The sequence below is a fragment of the Monodon monoceros genome, unplaced genomic scaffold (assembly GCF_005190385.1).
Source record: "Monodon monoceros isolate NGI ecotype Baffin Bay Population unplaced genomic scaffold, NGI_Narwhal_1 Super_Scaffold_20, whole genome shotgun sequence".
In the NCBI taxonomy this organism is placed as follows: domain Eukaryota; kingdom Metazoa; phylum Chordata; class Mammalia; order Artiodactyla; family Monodontidae; genus Monodon; species Monodon monoceros.
The window spans coordinates 99,970,150-99,985,364 of NW_021703777.1; the positions used below are offsets into that span (position 1 = coordinate 99,970,150).

A 15,215-nucleotide genomic window follows, 5' to 3' on the forward strand; every position below is an offset into this window, starting at 1 on the left:
TTTAAAATGCACTAGTTAAGATTTTATTACCCTTTGGGACTCCACATAACCAAGGAAGAGATGGCTCAGAAATAAGCATTACCAAATGACCATGGAGGAAAGAGCTGCCTGGCGGAGCTGTGGGGACAGTGAAGTGGAGCCAGGAGTGGCAGCAGGGGCCAGGATACAGGGGAAAAAGCAAGAGAGGACCAAGATGGGGCGGGAGGAGTCCTGAGATGTATTTACAAAATGGGGGAAATGGTTCTCGGAAGTGCCACTAAATGCTGCAGTTGGGACCTTGACGGCCTCCAGAGAGACACCCTTCACACCATTCTGCTCCTACACGTTGATCAGAAGCTAAACTGGAGGGTTCTCTCAACATATTGGTGGGCTGGCTTCGTCAGGAGATAACTTCTTGATTATAAAGCACCCCAATACTGACTTTAAGATAAAAATATAAACCGTGAGGAACAGCATTCTTTCAGTGACCATTTGTTTTCTACCACCGAGAGGCATTAAGTTCCTTTTGCTTCAGGAAATATTTCCACAGCAACTAAAAGCAATCAGTGCTCCAAACAGAGTCTTCATTCATTCATTTTTTTCAACAAAGATTTAATGAGCACCTCCTATGTGCCAGGTATTGTTCTGGGTGCCAGTGTTACAGCACTGAACAAAGCACATACAGAAATTCCTGTCCCTGTGGAACTTAAGTTTTAGTAGGGGAGCCAGAGCATAAAGGATATAAATGAGTCAAACATATAGAACGGTAGTGACAAGTGCCGGGGAGAAAGACAAAACAGGGAAGACCAGATCGGGAGGCTTAGTGCGTCATCCTCTTTCTACTGACCCTCATTCCTCGGGGATCCCAGCCTGTCTCATGGGATTGACGTGATCTAAAGACCTGTCCCCTGACCTCTAGACTCATAAACCCAACTTCCTGTTCAACCTCTGTGCCAGGCATCCCTAAGTTAACATACTCCACACTGAGCTGATCTGCAGCCCCCAGCCTGCCCCCCCTCAGCCTCCCACATCTCAGTGAAGGGCAGCCACCTTCTTCCCACTGCCAACAACCACTGCAGCCTTCCTTGCCCCATCTCCTCCTCATGCCCCACGTCCAGGGAGCACATTCTGTGGCTCAACTTTCAAAATATATCCAGAATTCCACTTCTCCGCGTCCCAGCTACCATGCTTGGTGTGCTGCGCCACCACCTTGTTCCTAGGAGACTTCAGCAGCCTCCTAACTCTCCCTATCTTGCTTCTTCATCCCCTGAACGATCTATTGCAACAGGGCAGCCAGAGGGACCCTGCTCAAATGTAGTCCTCTGTGTGACAGTCCTCTGTGCAAGCAGCCTGGTGGCCTCCCACCTCACTCAGAGTAAACAGCTCTCCCGTGGCCCGCAAGGCCCCATGACCTTGGTGCCCTGGTGCTTGCTTGCTTCCTGTCCCTCTGCTCTTCCCTTACTCTGCAGCCTCCCGGCTGCTCGTTAGCACATCGGGCACTTCTGCTTCCTTTGCCTGTGACTCTCTTCCCACAGAGAGCCACGTGGCTCACTCCTCACTGCCCTTGGGTCTTTACTGAAACCTCAAGGACTCCGACCTCTCCAGTGGGCCATATCTCTATTACCAGGACCCCCTGTCTTATAGCACAGACTGACTGTGTACTCAGTTGTGTAATATTCCATTACCATCTGTTCCCCTCTGGACTGCAAGCACATGTGCCTATTTTCTACTCGCTCCTGTATCCCCAACACCTAGCGCAGTGCCTGGCATAACAGTTCTCACTGTGAGCGAGGGACCCAGCAAGGGCAGACTCTCTCTAAGTGAGATTTACCCTCACCTGGGCCCCAAGACTCTGGACTGGCTTCTCCCCACTCTCAGCAGCCCTGACGATAGTTCCTGAATGAATGAATGGATGGATAAAGGGTCGAGCAGCTATGTCTGGCAGGAGTAAATTTAGATATGATACCCCTATGTATTGTTTACGAAAAGCAGGGCCCCATCACTTTGTGACTGATGCGGGGGTTTTCCCTCATTAGGAACAAGCGGAGATGGGGATGGGAGGGTGTGTGCGAGGCCTGTGGCCTATGGGACAAGGCAGCCTTCAGAGAGGATGGGCTCAGGCTTGACAAAGAGTGACCCACACCTGGAATCCCAGTGACGCTCTTATCTTGTTATTTGACTTTTGATAGGTTATATAATTTCTTCAAAGCTCTGTTTCCTCACACATAAAATGATGACAATAACACCTCAAAAGACTCAGTGAGACTTGATTTGTTGACACCCCCAGTGGGTGCCCAGCACAATGAAGGGGGTGGTCACTGAACGCCAGTCTCCTTGCCCTTCCGACAGAAGCTGTTTTCAGCTACAGAAAGGCCTCTGGCATCTTTCAGGCTCACAAAGCCCCAAGTGCATTCTGAATTCCCTCGCTTGTAATATGTAGGGAATAAATTAGATGGAAGGGCAGCACAGATGCACATGTAAATGCCAGGTCCACCATTTATGAACTTTTAACTTGGACAAGAAAAAGGTCATAAAATCCATCCCAGAGGGCTGCTACAAGGATGGTGGTGATGTCTGTGAAGATTCAGGACAGTGCCTAGTACCTGGGAGGTATGCAGTAAATGACAGCCATTGTGAGAGTACAGAAGAGGAGGCGAGGAAGACTCTCGGGCCTCAGCATCCTGGGATTCACACAAAGCAAAATCTCGTGTGCCTCCGAGGTACAGCAAACTAAGCATGCATCCCCTACACAGGGTGGCCACCCTGGCCAGACACATGGATTGAAGATGTCCCTGACAGCATTATATATACATTCCCCTATGTTTCCAGACTTTATAGAGACACTGTATTTATCCAGCATCTACCATGTGTTAGGAGCTGTTCTAAGTTATGGGCCGGCTAGCAAACATGAAGACAGGAAGTGTATAACCCCAGACTTGCATTTTGTTCTATTGGCTCAATTGGCTGACAAAGGCGGCTGACACCACAGGCTCCGCCCCAAGGCAGGATGGTCAGGTCCAGGCAAGGTCAGTGCTGACAGTGCACTGCGTGGGTGCAGGGGAGGCAGCGCCCCACCGTTCCTGAGACTGACAGGCAGAGATCCCCATGATTCCTCTAGGTCCTAAGTCTCCAGTCCCCACCCCACTGGTGCGCAGCAACTCAGGCCCTTTCTCTAGAACTTGGCGGCTGCCAGGTGACTGGGGGATCCTCCCACCCCGCCCTTGCGGCGGCATTAAGATCCAACTGTGACCAAAAAAGACTGACACTTCCGTGTTTCCTTTGCTTTATGCAAATACTAACACCACAAGATGTCTGGGGCTGTGTTCCTTCTTTTTCTGCTTTGTATTTTGGCCAACGTGTCACAAGGAAGAGGCACAAGGCAAGATTCTGATTTTAATTCATACCTGGAAATTCTTCAGTGACAGGTCTTTCTTCAGAGTCTTTTGAAGGATTCTGTGAAACTTTCTCAGAAGACATGGATTGTCTTGTCTTTGTGTTTGGTTCTGGTTCCAGCTTAGATCTAAAGATAAAAAATTAGCAGTCATATCATTTACTTACACAGGATTCCGCCTGAAAGCAGAGAGGAGTCACACGTGGCCCTCACGCTTGCTCTGTGCCCTCTGGGGGAGAGCAGAGCTGCTGCCCTGGGCCCGGCGGCCATCCCCACACAGCTCTAGTGGGGCACTTACTACATGGCAGACCGCACACCCCCAGCCATAACACGCAGCAGGACGAGTGCCATCAGGACGCACCGAAGGAAAGGACACCAGAACAGCCCGACCTCCTGAACCCACACTCTACACGTGGGCAGCGAAGGCCGACTGCTCTAAGTTCAACAAACCCAAGAAGCTGGTTGTCTTACACCAATGCAAAAGTGTCGCTGACTACACACATGCACGTGTTATATAACAAATATGATATATAAGTAATATCTGAAAATAACTGAACCATAAAAGCACAAGTCTTTACATATCCACTGGGGGGCAAGGCCTTGACTCAGGTCCCTGAGCCTCAGCACTTGGCACTGGCCCTGGGCTCCTCCCACAGTGTATTCTCTTCCACCCTCAGGGCCAGGTGCAACCTCACACGCTCACAGAGGCCTCCTCTGACTCTCCTACCTAAAACAGGCCTCCTCCTGTTACTCTGTGCCCCTGTCTGTCTTCTCCCCAGCAGTCACTGCAGTCTGGAACCATCCTGCTCGTTCATTTCTTTACTGTCTGTCTCACTCCACTGCAGTGCACTCTCTGAGAGCAGAGTACCTGACTTCGTAAGTCGTAGTTGCTGTGTGGCCCTAGGCTCCAGATGAGTGTGTGCCATTTAGTGTTTAATAAATATAGGTTGAATGAACGGATACTTTATAATTGTCAATAAATGGCTAATACGAGGAAAAACAACCCGGTTATGAAACAACGGGCCTTGTATTGGAATTCATACAGCACTATGAAAATTCTAGGCAGATTGCTAAAAAGATCTAAGATAATTTCCACGTTACTAGGCAGAAGGACTAAAAATAAAAAGAACAATGTAAATGCACATAAGGATGATATAATTAATGCCAGCTAACGTTTCCTGAGGGCTTATCAGGTATTGGGCACTTTTCTAAGCACTGTATATGCATAAACGTATTTAATGTCATACATCCCTATAAAGTAGTTACTAGTATTAATGGCCTTTTTACAGAGGAGGAAACTGAGGAATAGGGAAGTTAGGAAACTTGCCCAGGTCACACAGCTAGTAAATGGCTGGGCTGGGATGTGACCTTACGGAACCCGAAACACAACAGGCTAGTGTTCTAAGAAAGGCTGTTTTGGGAATGCTCCTCTACAACATTCACAATAGAAATTTCAAAAGTAATTATAGTATCAATCATGTTAAGTGTTCCAGTTACTATGGCTGAGTAACAGACCACTCTAAAATTTAGGCCTTGAAACAATATTAATCATTTACCATCTATCCATGTTTCTGGGGTCAGGAATTTGGGAGCAGCTTGGCTGGGTGGTTCTGACTCATGAGGGTACCGTTACAGGGCAATGGGGCCCCACCATCTGAAGGCTTGACTGGGGCTGGAGGGTTCACTTCCAGGGAAGCTCATTCACACAGCTCTGTGTTGGTGCTGGCAGGAGCCTCATCTCTTCCTCGCGGGGCCATGTCAATATGTTACCTGGCACGGCAGCTGGCTTCCCCCAAGGAAAGCAGTCTCAGAGACTATGGTAAAAGCTTCAAGGCCTTTTATAACAGTCTCAGCCTCAGTTTATAACAAACTGTCATTTCTGTCATAGTCCACTGCCCAGGCAGTTGCAATGGTCCACTCAGGTTCAAGGAGAGGGAACACAGACCTCATATCTCACACTCAATGAAGCAGTAACAAAATCACATTTTAATAAGACCATGGGGCATGGGATATGTTTGGGTGCAGCCATCTTTGAAAAATACATCTGCTATTCTAAGTATCATAGATATGCACAAAGATATAGTTTCAAGGATATTCAGCACTGCTTATAATAACAAAAAAATGACTTAGATGTTCATCAAAAAGTACCTGGTTTAGAGTTGGAAGATACAATGAAAGAGAAGACTCCATTTGCAATAGCCAAAACAAAAAAGATTAAAAAACAATAACAACAAAAATTGCAGCGTAAACTTAGCAAGAAAAGCCCAAAACTCACAGATGTTCTTGAAATATAAAAAAAATATACTGTAACAAATGAAAAGCTATATCATGTTCTTGGATTGAAAAAAGAAATATCATAAAGCTGTTAGTTCTCCCTAATTTAAAAATATAATGTGATCCCAATAAAAATATCACCAGGTTCCCCTCCCCCGCCATCTTGAAGTCAGACAAGTCAATTATAAAATTCATTTGGAAACATGCAAGAATAGTCAGAAAAACTGTAAATAAAGATTGAACTCTAGTTAATGATATACATGCTGAAGTACTTAAGGATAAGTGTACTGATGTTTGCAATTTATTTTGAATTGCATAAAAAAATGCCAAATGGTGTTAACGCCTATGGAGGGAAATTTGGTAATATCTAGCAAAATTATATTTACTTTCTAACCCAGAAATATGACTTCTATGACTCTATCCCAAAGATACAGCAATAATATGAAAAAGTAGGTGCAAGGCTATTCATTGTAGCAATTTTGTAATTCAATTTTAATACAGCAAAATCCTGAAAACTAACCATATGTCCATCAACCTGGAACTGGCTTAATAAACTCTGGAGTACTACGGAGCTGTAAGGAATGAAGAATACCTCTATATACTGCTGTGGAGCAAATCAAGCAAGGTGAAGAGAAGTGCGTATAGGAGGGAACTTCCTTAATCTGATAGAAGACATCTACAAAAAATCTACAGCTAACATCATACCTTATGGTGAAAGGCTAAATGTTTTTCCCTAAGATGAGAAAGAAGGTAGGAATGTAGTATACCTGGGCAAGAAGAGAGGAGAGAGAACAATTACAAATCATTTTATGAGGCCAGCATTACCCTGATATGGAAATCTAACAAAGATATGACAAGAAAGGAAAATTAGACAAATACCTTCATGAACATAAATGCAAACATCCTTAACAAAATATAAGCAAACTGAATTTAACAATGTATAAAAACAGCAATGCATCATGGCCAAGTGGGGTTTATCCCAGGAAGGCAAAGTTGGTTTAACATCTTAAAATCAATCAGTGTAATACACATTAACAGAAAAGAAAAGCAGGTGATCATCTCATTAGATGCAGAAAAAGCATTTGAAAAATTCAAGATACCTTCATAATAAAATGTTTCACCGAACTAGTATTAGAGAGTGTGCGGGAAAGGGTTGACGCAGCAGGTTTGGGTGTTCCATCTCCACACATTTCAAAGAAACTGGCCCTGGACCAGTTCCTGGGAGATAACCACCAAGCTCTTAGAACATCCTGCCTGATAAAGACTGTTCTTGTACCCCTGGGGCCTTGGACCACACCAGACAGTTTACACTAGCAATGTGATTAATGTTGGGGTCTTGGACCAAGCTGTATGAGTTCGACCTCTGGAGGGACTAGAGACTGATTAACTAAAGCCAGCGGCTTGGGTGCTCCATGCATACATGACTGATCCCCAATGAAATCCTGTGGGCTTCCCTGGTTGACAAATACTGTGTACATGTTGTCCCACATGACACATTCTCATTGCTGGGAGAATTAAGCACTGTCCGCGCTATTCCATTGGGAGGACAACAAGAAGCTTGCATCTGGTGGCTCCTGGACTTTGCCTTTTACCATTGCTGATCCTAATCTGTTTCTTTTCACTGTAATACTATACCATGAGTATAACAGATTTTCTGGGTTCTGTGAGTCCTTCTAGCAAATCATTAAACCTGAGGGCAGTCTTGGGAACCCCTGACAAAGAAGGGAATTTCCTAACCTGATGGAGAGCTACAGAATACCTATAGCTAACATCACACTTAATGTGAAGCAATAAATCCTTGCCCCATAATTAGGAACAAGGCAAGGATGTCCATTCTAACCACTTCTATTCAACATGGTACTGGAGGCCCACATCCTAGGCAGTGTAATAAAGGAAGAAAAAGAAATAAAAGGCATAAAGATTACGTTATTTATATATGGCATCATTGTTTATGCAGAAAATTACACAGAACTTACAAAAAAGCTGCTAGAACTAATATGTGAATTAATTAAGGTTGCAGGACAGAAAGTTATTTTGCAGATACAAAAATTAATTGTATTTTCTATATACTAGCAATGAGAAATTGAAAAGGAAAATTAATAAAACAATACCACTTACAAGAGCTTCAAAAAATCTAGGAATAAATTTAACAAAAGATGAGCAACACACATCTACTACGCTGAAAATGACAAAATATTGCTGAGAAAAAGAAATTTAAATATAAAGATAGAAATCAATGAAAAGATATACCATGCTTGTAGATGGATATTAAGATATCCATTCTCCCTAAATTTATATATAGGTTCAGTATGATCCCTATAAAAATCCCAGCAGGTTTTCTGAAGAAGCTGACAAGCTGATTCTAAACTTTCTATGGAAATATACAAAGGATCTAGAATAGCAAAAATAATATTGAAAAAGCAGAAATTTGGAGGACTAACATCAGCTGACTTCAAGATTTACTACAAAGCCACAGTAATCAAGATTGTGAGGTACCAGAATAAAAAAATCTGATTAATAACACTGAATAAAGAGTCCAGAAACAGATATATATGTATGGTCAATTGATTTTTGACAAAGGTGCCAGGTCAATTCAATGAGGAAAAGAAAGTTGAAATATTGCTGGAATAAGTGGATATTTATATGGAATAAAATGAACCTCAACCTCATCTCACTATATCAAAAAATTAATCTGAGATAGATGATGGGCCTAAACATAAAACCTAGACTCACAAAGATCCTAGAAGAAAACATGAAATAATAGCTCGGTAGACAATACAAAAACAGATAAACTGGACTTCCTCAAAATTAAGAGTTTCTGCTCATCAAAGGACACCTTTAAGAAAATGAATAGACAAGCCACAGAACAGGGAAACATATTTGTAGCACATATCCAGCAAGAAACTTGTATGCAGGCTATACAAAAATAACTCCATTACAAGTCAACAATAAAAAGACAAACAATCCGGTAAAGAACTGGGTTAAAGACTTGAAAAGACATGTCAAAGAAGCAAATATACGAATAGTCAATAAGCAGAGGAAAAGGTGCTCTAGACCACAGTCTAGAGCAAGAGCTGAAAAAATGAGCTATTACTACCACTCTTACTACTGCTGCTACTATCACTGGGTAATAAGAAAAGGCAGAGGGGTGGGATAGTCTTGTGAAATCCTAAAGAAATACACATTTTTTATTCTGACAAGATGCAGACCAATGGAGGAACAGAAGAAAACAGCTGACAAAATCCACTAGTAATTCCAAAAATTCAGGGACTTCCCTGGTGGTCCAGTGGTTAAGACCCCACGCTTCCACTGCAAGGGGCACGGGTTCGATCCCCGGTTTGGGAACTAAGATCCCACATGCTGCGTGGTGTTGCCAAAAATCTAAAAAAAAAAAAAACAAAAATCAAAAAATTCAGAGAAGGGAGAACACCGCTGTAATCAGTGCAAAGGACTCAGCAGGGTCTTCCAATTAGGGGCCAACTAGTGCTCATCTTCTGGGTTGGTGCTGTGGAGGGGGAAGGATTTGAGGAGTCTTGGTAGATCAGCAGGGGAGAGGTCTCAGGGTGGGGGTGGGCAGCCACAAGCTGCTTGGGTGTGCACAGCCTTGACCTCAGCCATGTTCCTCAGCAGGACTGGCCTGATGTCCTCCTAGACTGTCTTGGCTGACAGGTTACTCCAGTAATTCCACACATCCATGGCGGCTGGAGACTGGGTCCTTAAACCATTGGCTGATTGACTGCCTGAGAAAGACAAATATATTTAGAAATATGTTTGGAGACAAAAGTGGGCTTGGCTCCTAGTCTGCAGCTTATCTGCAGAGTAGCCTCTAGTCTGCCACTTATCTGCAATGTGACAGGTTTTTTGTTTTTTTAAATCCTCTTTGTCCGAGTTTTCTTTATCTGCAAAATGAATTAAATAGCGCTTTTCTAAAAAGGTTCTTGTAAACATTGAATGAGATCACCCGTGACAACGGACCCAGCATAGAGGTTGGCACACAGTAGGTGCTGCCCTGGCTCACCTTGTAAGCACTGGGCCTCAGTTTCCATATCTGTAGAACAGCTTCCAGTATCTTCTGTTCCAACCAATAAAACAAGGTTCCTTCTGCCTTTTTCCGTTTCACTTCTTTGATAATGAGAAACCTGGCTTCTGGTATCCTTCCAATATTAACACTCAAAGTCATTGCAAAGACTAAATAACACAGCAGACCAAAAAAAAAAGTACTATGGAAAAGGTTAAGTACTTTGTAAATTCTTACTGCTACTAATTCAGAGAGTAGAAATAACTGGGGGCTTCTCAGGGGAAGTGTCACTTAGGCAAACTCTTGAAAAAGGAGTAAAGTTTTGCCAGGCACAGAAAAGCAGAAAGGACATTCTAGGCATAAAGAACCTAGGTGTGGAATTGCTGGGTCATTGGGTGGTCATTTAACTTTGGAGAACTATTTGGCTGGTTCTTTTTTTTTTTTTTTTAAATAAACTGGTTGTTAATACACACTTTTCTTTTTCTTAAATTTCTTTTTATTTATTTATTTGGTTGCGCCGGGTCTTAGTTGTGGCAGGCGGGCTCCTTAGTTGCGGCTCGCCAGCTCCTTAGTTGTGGCATGTGGGATCTAGTTCCCTGACTAGGGATCGAACCCGGGCCCCCTGCATTGGGAGCGTGGAGTCTTACCACTGCACCACCAGGGAAGTCCCTGGCTGGTTCTAATAAAGAGTTACTTTATTAGAAGTAAGTAGCCATAAATCAGAGTTCCAATTATTAACCAGCCATAAATGAGAGTTCCAGTTGCTGCATATCCTCCCTAACATTTATCACTTTTATTTTAGCCATTCTAACATGTGTGAAATGGGATCTTGCGGGGTTTTATTTTATTGTGAAATAATCACATGCAGAGAAGTCTGTAGTTCGAAGAATGCTTTTTCCTGAACCATTGGAGAGTAAGTTGCCAACCTGATGCCCCTTCAACTCTGAATATTTTAGTATTTCCTAAAAACAAGAGTATTCTTTGATACAGTCAGAATACAACCATCCGTATCAGGAAATTCACATTGGTACATTTCTCCCATCCTCTCCCTAGACCCCATTCTAATTTGACCAGATCTCAATAATATCTTTTATAAGAAAAAAATTCAGTTCAGAGTCACACACTGACTGCATCTAGTTGTCGTTTCTCTTTAGTCTCCTTTGGATTGAACAGATCTTAGCCTTTCCTTGAGTTTCAAATCCTTGATACACGCCAGTGATTCTGTAAGACATCCCTCAATCTGAGTTTGTCTGACCTGTCCTCGTGGTTGGATTCAGGTTATGCATCTCTGGTGTAAAAACAATATGATATGATAGAAGTGATATTCTATTTCCATACTTCTCATTTCATCCTATCAGGCTGTACATGATTTCACTTTGATCACTTGATTAAGGTAGTGGCTGTAACCGTAAAGGTACTCTTTCCTCTTTGTAATTAATAAGTCATGGGGGAGGGCCTGCTTAGATACTATGCAATTATCAACTTCAAACTTTCAATTTACTCATTTATTTATTCCTCTCTAGATGGGCTCATGATGCCCTGCTTTATTCAATGGGTTATAATCTGCTACGATGTATTTTGACGGTCCAATTGTCTCTAATTTGGTCAGCGGAAGCCCCTTCAAACTGGCTTATGTCCTTTTTGCATGTCCCCATCACTCTCTGAGCCGTTCGTTCCTTGCTTTCTGGCACAACAAAATGTTCCAGGCTCATTTTATACTTTCCCTGACCCAGCCCCAGAATCAGCCATTTCTCCAAGGAGCGCTGGTTCCTGGAAGCTGAAATTGCTATTAAGAAGCCAAGATCGGAGTGCTAAGTATTCTTATTGCTACTGGGATGTCGGCGCGTCCAGGCCCTCTCAGTGGACAGAACCAGAAAGTATGGGTATGTGTTTGCAGACCTAGACACGCATACACATTTACAACCATATTTCATTTCTATATCTATCTATGTAAAATGAAAACCATGAGTTCACACCAGTACTTTTCATTCCAATCCAATTCCCCTTTCACTCCCCTAAGAGTGTGAAACCTGGCTCCCATTATCCGTATATACTTATTATTTGATCAGTCCCCCCTTGTATATCACCAACTTGCCACCTCCACTGCCACTCCTCCCCCATGTGGACACGCCCCTGTCCTTGCTCGGGCTCTCACTGCCCATGCTGAGCCACCCCTCCTCAGCTTGCTCAGACTCTGACCTGCCCTGGGAAATGACAGCTCTCCGAAGCTGCAGACACGCGTCTTACGCTGCCCCATTCCATGGCTGCGGGACTGAATTGTTCAGGAAGGAGAGGGGCTTAACTGACTTTTAAATAAAGGGTTCCATTAATGTCTGTCGCCCTTTGTGTCCAGGGTATGCTAATGTGCCAGTTTTTAATTTAAAATGAATAAAGGACTGCAATGCAGCAGACGCAGATGAAGTTGAGTGCTTTTTTTTTTTTTTTAAGTGATAAAAACAGATCTAATTATACACAGAATGTCTACTGAGATCCTCAGGGAAATTACAGATTAACTAGTTGAAGGCAATTTGAGAAAAGCAATTTTTAAAAAGTCATCAGGAAGATCAGTTTATGCTCCATGATTTACTTAAACTGATTTCTCTAACTGAAAGCTGAGCATTTCATAACAGCAATCCAAACAGTTTCCACCTGGCCAACATCTGTTTCCAGGTCCCTTATTTGAAAGACTTTGGGATTTTATTTAAAATTTAAGAACAGGAAGAGACAGAAGAGAGGGAGAGAAACAGATTTTCCAGTTTTAAAACAAGAAAATATGTGGAAGAAGTTCTTTGCAAACCTTAAATAAAGCCCTGTACAAATATTTGAGAAAAATGATTAATATTCCAGAGTCAGGCATAGCTCTTATACTTCTTTTATGCCCCCAACAAAGACTCTGGGTAGAAAGGAGATATTTTTGATACCTAATATTATAGCACTCTCATTTCAAAGATGGCTTTCAGTCTAAGGTATCCACTCTGGCACAGGTGCCCTGTACTCCCACAGAGCAGGAATATCTCACAGTACCTTAAGCCATCTTCACACTTACAGATACTTACTGGGCACCTACTCCATACTGGGTGATTTTCAGGCCAGTGCTACTTGAAGTATGGTCCGCAGACCAGTATGAGACTATGAACTGTTTGTTACTGGTCTGCTATGAATAAGTACAAAAATGAAGAATAAGCATTTAGAAACATTTACAGCAATTTGATACTGCCATTTAATCAGGGGACTCCTGTCTCTGAACAGGGTATAGACCACTTCAGGTGTTATCAAACTACTGTGGTGGCTCACCAGCAGCATGAGCTATGAACTTGACCTGCTTAGTGGAACTTGACACATCAGTCCATGATGGACTGCAAAGAACAAACAACAAAAATGCGGTCCTTCACCTCAGAGACTTTGGTCTAAGCCAGGGGTCAGCATGCTTTTCTTGTAAAGGGCCAGATGAGAAATACTGTAGGCTTTGTGAAAGAACGTATATGGTCTCTATCCCCATATTCCTCTTTTTTTCTTTTGCTTTTTGTTCTACAAACATCTAAAAATATAAAAACCATGTTCACCTTGAGGGCTGTACAAAAACAGGCTAGATTTGGCTTACAGGCCATAGTTTGCTGATCCCCTGTTCTAGGTGGTGAATAAGACAAAATCACAGGTGGGGGCAATATGGAGAGGTTGGTAAAAGGGTACAAACCTTCAATTATAAGATGAACAAGGCCTAAGGATCTAATGTACAACATGGTGACTACAGCTCATAACACTGTATCGTATAACTGAAATTTGCTAAGAGAAAAGAACTTAAATGTTCTCAGCAAAAAGAAAAAGAAAAAGAACCTGCTATATAAAAAATAAATAAAATAAAATACAAAAATTCAAAAACTAAATAGGTAAAAAAAAGATAAATATATGAGGTTATGAATGTGTTAATTAACTAGATGGGCAGGAATCCTTTCATAATGCATACATATATCAAATCACTACAGTGTACTCTTTAAATATTTTAAAATTTTGTACGCCAAATACAAAAAAAGCCGAAATTAAAAAAAAAACCCCACAAAATCATTGCTATGGACTTAGTATCACATCGTATCACTTCTTGTTTTCTTCATCTCTATCATCATTATCATCCCCAACATTGGCAAAATTTACTGAGCTGTTACGATGTGTAGGATACCGGGTTAGGGGCTGTGTATATAAAGAGGTAAAAGACAAAATTCTGCCTTCACCAAGCTTCCAATCTAGTTGGAATGAGAGGACCAAATCATAAATAATACTATGAGTACGTTCTTTAAGTACCAAATAAGTATGGTGAGAGTATGTGTTGTAAGTATAGCAGTTTTTCTTTAAAGAAGAAAAAATGGAATGCAGCAAAATTTTTATCTTTTGTAAGTAACCAACCTAAGGGAGTAAATAATAAGTAACTCAAGGTCATACACCTGGCCATGGGATTGGGCACTATTTCTAAAGTGTGTTTGCCAGGTGTTTCAAGAGTAAAGGGCTCCACAGTGAGCAGGGCTCTCTCTTAGAAAGATGTAATCAAGGCACAGGGTCAGTGTAAAGACTCAGGGAACTCTATACACTAAGAGTTTCTCAAACTCGTTTGACCATGGAACCTGCTTACAGAGTAACACTTATTTTATTTAGGTTGCCAGGATTTCCTCAGAATATCACAGGAACTTCTCACATTATCCTTTAGAATTAATAGTAGGATGTGACAACATTCTGATAGTTAACTTCAAGCTACAATGATAAATTCAGAAGGTGCTGTAAACTTGTCTAGACTTCCTATCTGTTGTTTCATAACCTGTGCAATGTTAGAAGAAACATCATCTTTCAGGCAATATGTTTTATCAATCTCAAGTCTCCCTTGAAGCAGAAAAAATAGCCAGGAGTTCCCACTCTAAGAATATCACTGTACTAGTGAAAAGTGATGTGTTCAAATGATGGGCCAAAACCCAGCAAACTTTAAAGTGAGGTTAGCCATGGGTAGATTCAGGATCAGACGACTCACCACTGAATAAGAAAGAAATAGCAATTTGAAGAGAAGCCCTACTATTTTAAGTTTGGATGTGTTCCTGGATTTCTGTATAGTTTATTACACCTAAACAAAGAAAATGCTCTGAACTCGTGAAAAACAATATCAGAGGTTAGTTTTAATTTCCAGATCGCCACCTCAAACCTCTTCCCAGGAAAAAGAAAGGCGATTGATACTCAACCTGATTACTTTCTGGAAAGGGGAAATGTTTCTCATGTTTTAAATTAGAGCACATACCCAGGAGGGCATCTGTTGGCTATTTCAACTTAAATCTTAACCAAAATATTAGTGCTTTCAGGTGATCAGGAGGATACGGGTGTACGTCAAACCCTTTGGGGATGACAAGGTCACCTGTGCCAATGCTGTGTCTATACTGCCCACAACCTTTCCATTTTATAAGCTCAATACATAGACCTGAGGATCCTGTAATGAGTGCCTGTGCCCCATTCCTTCCTTCACTCAAGAACCCTTAACTGAGCACCTATCTTGTGCTAGGCTCTGATTAAGGCACTGGGACC

The 15,215-nt window shown here is 42.1% G+C and overlaps 1 protein-coding gene across 3 annotated transcripts in view; it reads right to left on the reverse strand.

Annotated features, from left to right (window-relative positions):
• STX18 (syntaxin 18) overlaps positions 1-15,215 on the reverse strand; it is a 120,369-nt gene that overhangs the window by 19,941 nt on the left and 85,213 nt on the right. For all 3 annotated transcript variants that reach the window (XM_029234637.1, XM_029234638.1, XM_029234639.1), the window contains one exon: positions 3,384-3,499. In XM_029234637.1, coding sequence (XP_029090470.1) covers positions 3,384-3,499 — 116 coding nt within the window. The remainder of the gene's footprint in view (positions 1-3,383; positions 3,500-15,215) is intronic.